Genomic DNA, 1,741 nt, shown 5'->3' with positions numbered 1-1,741 from the left:
GTGAAGAGACACCTGGATTGACCTCATGAGATGTGTTCAGGTCACAATGGCTTCTTCAGAACAACCTGCTCTAGCTTCACTCTGACCATCTCTGTCCCTCTTCTCCTCTTGAGCTCAATTCACCAGAGCAATCCTTCTATCTCTATAATGGCCCCAAAGGAAGGGATTCAGAGAGTCTTCCTTCATGAGGGTGATAATACTGCAGAATCACTCAAAGAACTGACTGTTCAAGCCACAGGTATTCAGGTCTGGTCCAGGGTCCACACTTTCTGAGAACAGCAGGATCCAACTTCATACACAAAAACCCCTTGTTTCATGAGCTTATGAACTTAGAAGTTGCCTGCCTCTTTTCTTTCCTGACCACTGAAAGGTAAATACTCAAGCAGATGGGAAACAGGAGAAGATAGTAAGGCCCTTCATTATTATCAGCTGGATGGGAGGGTTGTCACTGAACACAGAGACCAACATCATGATGGCAGCTGTGAGAACAGAGGAACATCAAAGTGTTCTTGAGGACAACAGTCTCTCCCAGTTCCCATCTGTGCATGCCCTCTCTAACTACAGGACAGGTCTCTGCTCCTTCTCATGACAGTCCTATAAATGAAGGCTGGCTGCTCTCTCCCCACACACTAGGCTCCTGCTCACCCTTCCTCCAGGTGACTTCAACCATGAAGACACTTGTCCTCTCTGCCCTTGTCCTGCTGGCCTACCTGGCCCAGCCTGATTTTCTCCCTGAAGCAACTGAAGAGACTAAAAATGAGGATCAACCAGGGGTAGAGGACCAGGATGTGTCTATCACCTTTGGAGGCCCAGAAGGCTCTGCTCTTCAAGATGCAGGTGAGTGGTGGTGCCCAGTATGATAGTGGGTTTGAGTCTCCTGAGAGAGAAGATGTGCCTTGGAATCCTGTCAAGAGCAATCGGGCTCCCTTAGGAACTCTATCTTACTTTCTTCTCTTTCTTAATCACAACAGTGTCAGTAAGAGTGGAGGAAGTCAATTGATTTTCTTTCTCATAAGTCTTTTGATCTAAAAACATTGAAATTTTACCAGAATGTAGAGCAATATACTGAGTAGATTCTTATAGAACAAATTGAGTAGTCTTGTGTTTAAAGAGATAATTTTCTTTTGTCAGGAGAAATTTGAAGTCAGTGTAAGCATTCACCCAAGTATATGAATGGTGAGAAAATGAGCATACAAATTATATACATATAGGAATGGATCTGATGTTCTGCATGTTATTAACACTCCTCAAGTTCATTATTTCACTTTCTGTTCAGTTGACCATTCGGCTGGCTGTAATGTTACCCATGCTGTATCACATATCTTCATAGGCTGTATAAAATATCCCATCCTGCCAACCTCCAAACTCAATTCTTGATTTTCTATGTATGTCTCCAGCCTCAAGGAAGCTTTTGACATGCTACTGTCGAAACCGATCCTGCAAAATACTAGAACGCATCAGTGGTGTCTGCACTAGGGGTAGGAGAACCTACGTGTTCTGCTGCCGCTGAGCATGGAGACCAGACACAACAAGATGACCATCTGAGGCCCAAGAGATGACTCTGATTACCATTTCCCTTGTGTTTCTCCTTGGTCTCCAATAAATTCCTTGCATTATGATTCTTGTGTGTTTGCATTCTTTCAGTATTTACTATATGGCTCAGTCAGGACTTTGGATATCAAGTACCAGAACATTCAAGGAAACCTTTGCAATTGAATAAATAATTTAATTTTTACCCACA

At 43.3% G+C, this 1,741-nt stretch overlaps 1 protein-coding gene across 1 annotated transcript; it reads left to right on the top strand.

Annotated features, from left to right (window-relative positions):
* The first annotated feature begins 668 nt into the window (after window positions 1-668).
* On the top strand, window positions 669-1,510 carry LOC118569088 (alpha-defensin 23-like). The gene is made up of 2 exons (XM_036166806.1): window positions 669-837; window positions 1,398-1,510. Exons 1-2 carry the CDS (start codon window positions 669-671, stop codon window positions 1,508-1,510), a joined length of 282 nt encoding a protein of 93 aa, XP_036022699.1.
* The last annotated feature ends 231 nt before the right edge of the window (window positions 1,511-1,741 follow it).

This window comes from Onychomys torridus, chromosome 17 (assembly GCF_903995425.1).
Source record: "Onychomys torridus chromosome 17, mOncTor1.1, whole genome shotgun sequence".
Lineage (NCBI taxonomy): Eukaryota > Metazoa > Chordata > Mammalia > Rodentia > Cricetidae > Onychomys > Onychomys torridus.
This window is presented reverse-complemented; position numbering and strand designations above follow the sequence as displayed.

Excerpts from the sequence above, each read along its gene's own strand:
- LOC118569088 (XM_036166806.1), top strand. The coding sequence starts at position 669 with ATGAAGACACTTGTCCTCTCTGCCCTTGTCCTGCTGGCCTACCTGGCC. Across the intron at positions 838-1,397 it reads CTCTGCTCTTCAAGATGCAG|CCTCAAGGAAGCTTTTGACA; the intron begins GTGAGTGGTGGT and ends GTATGTCTCCAG.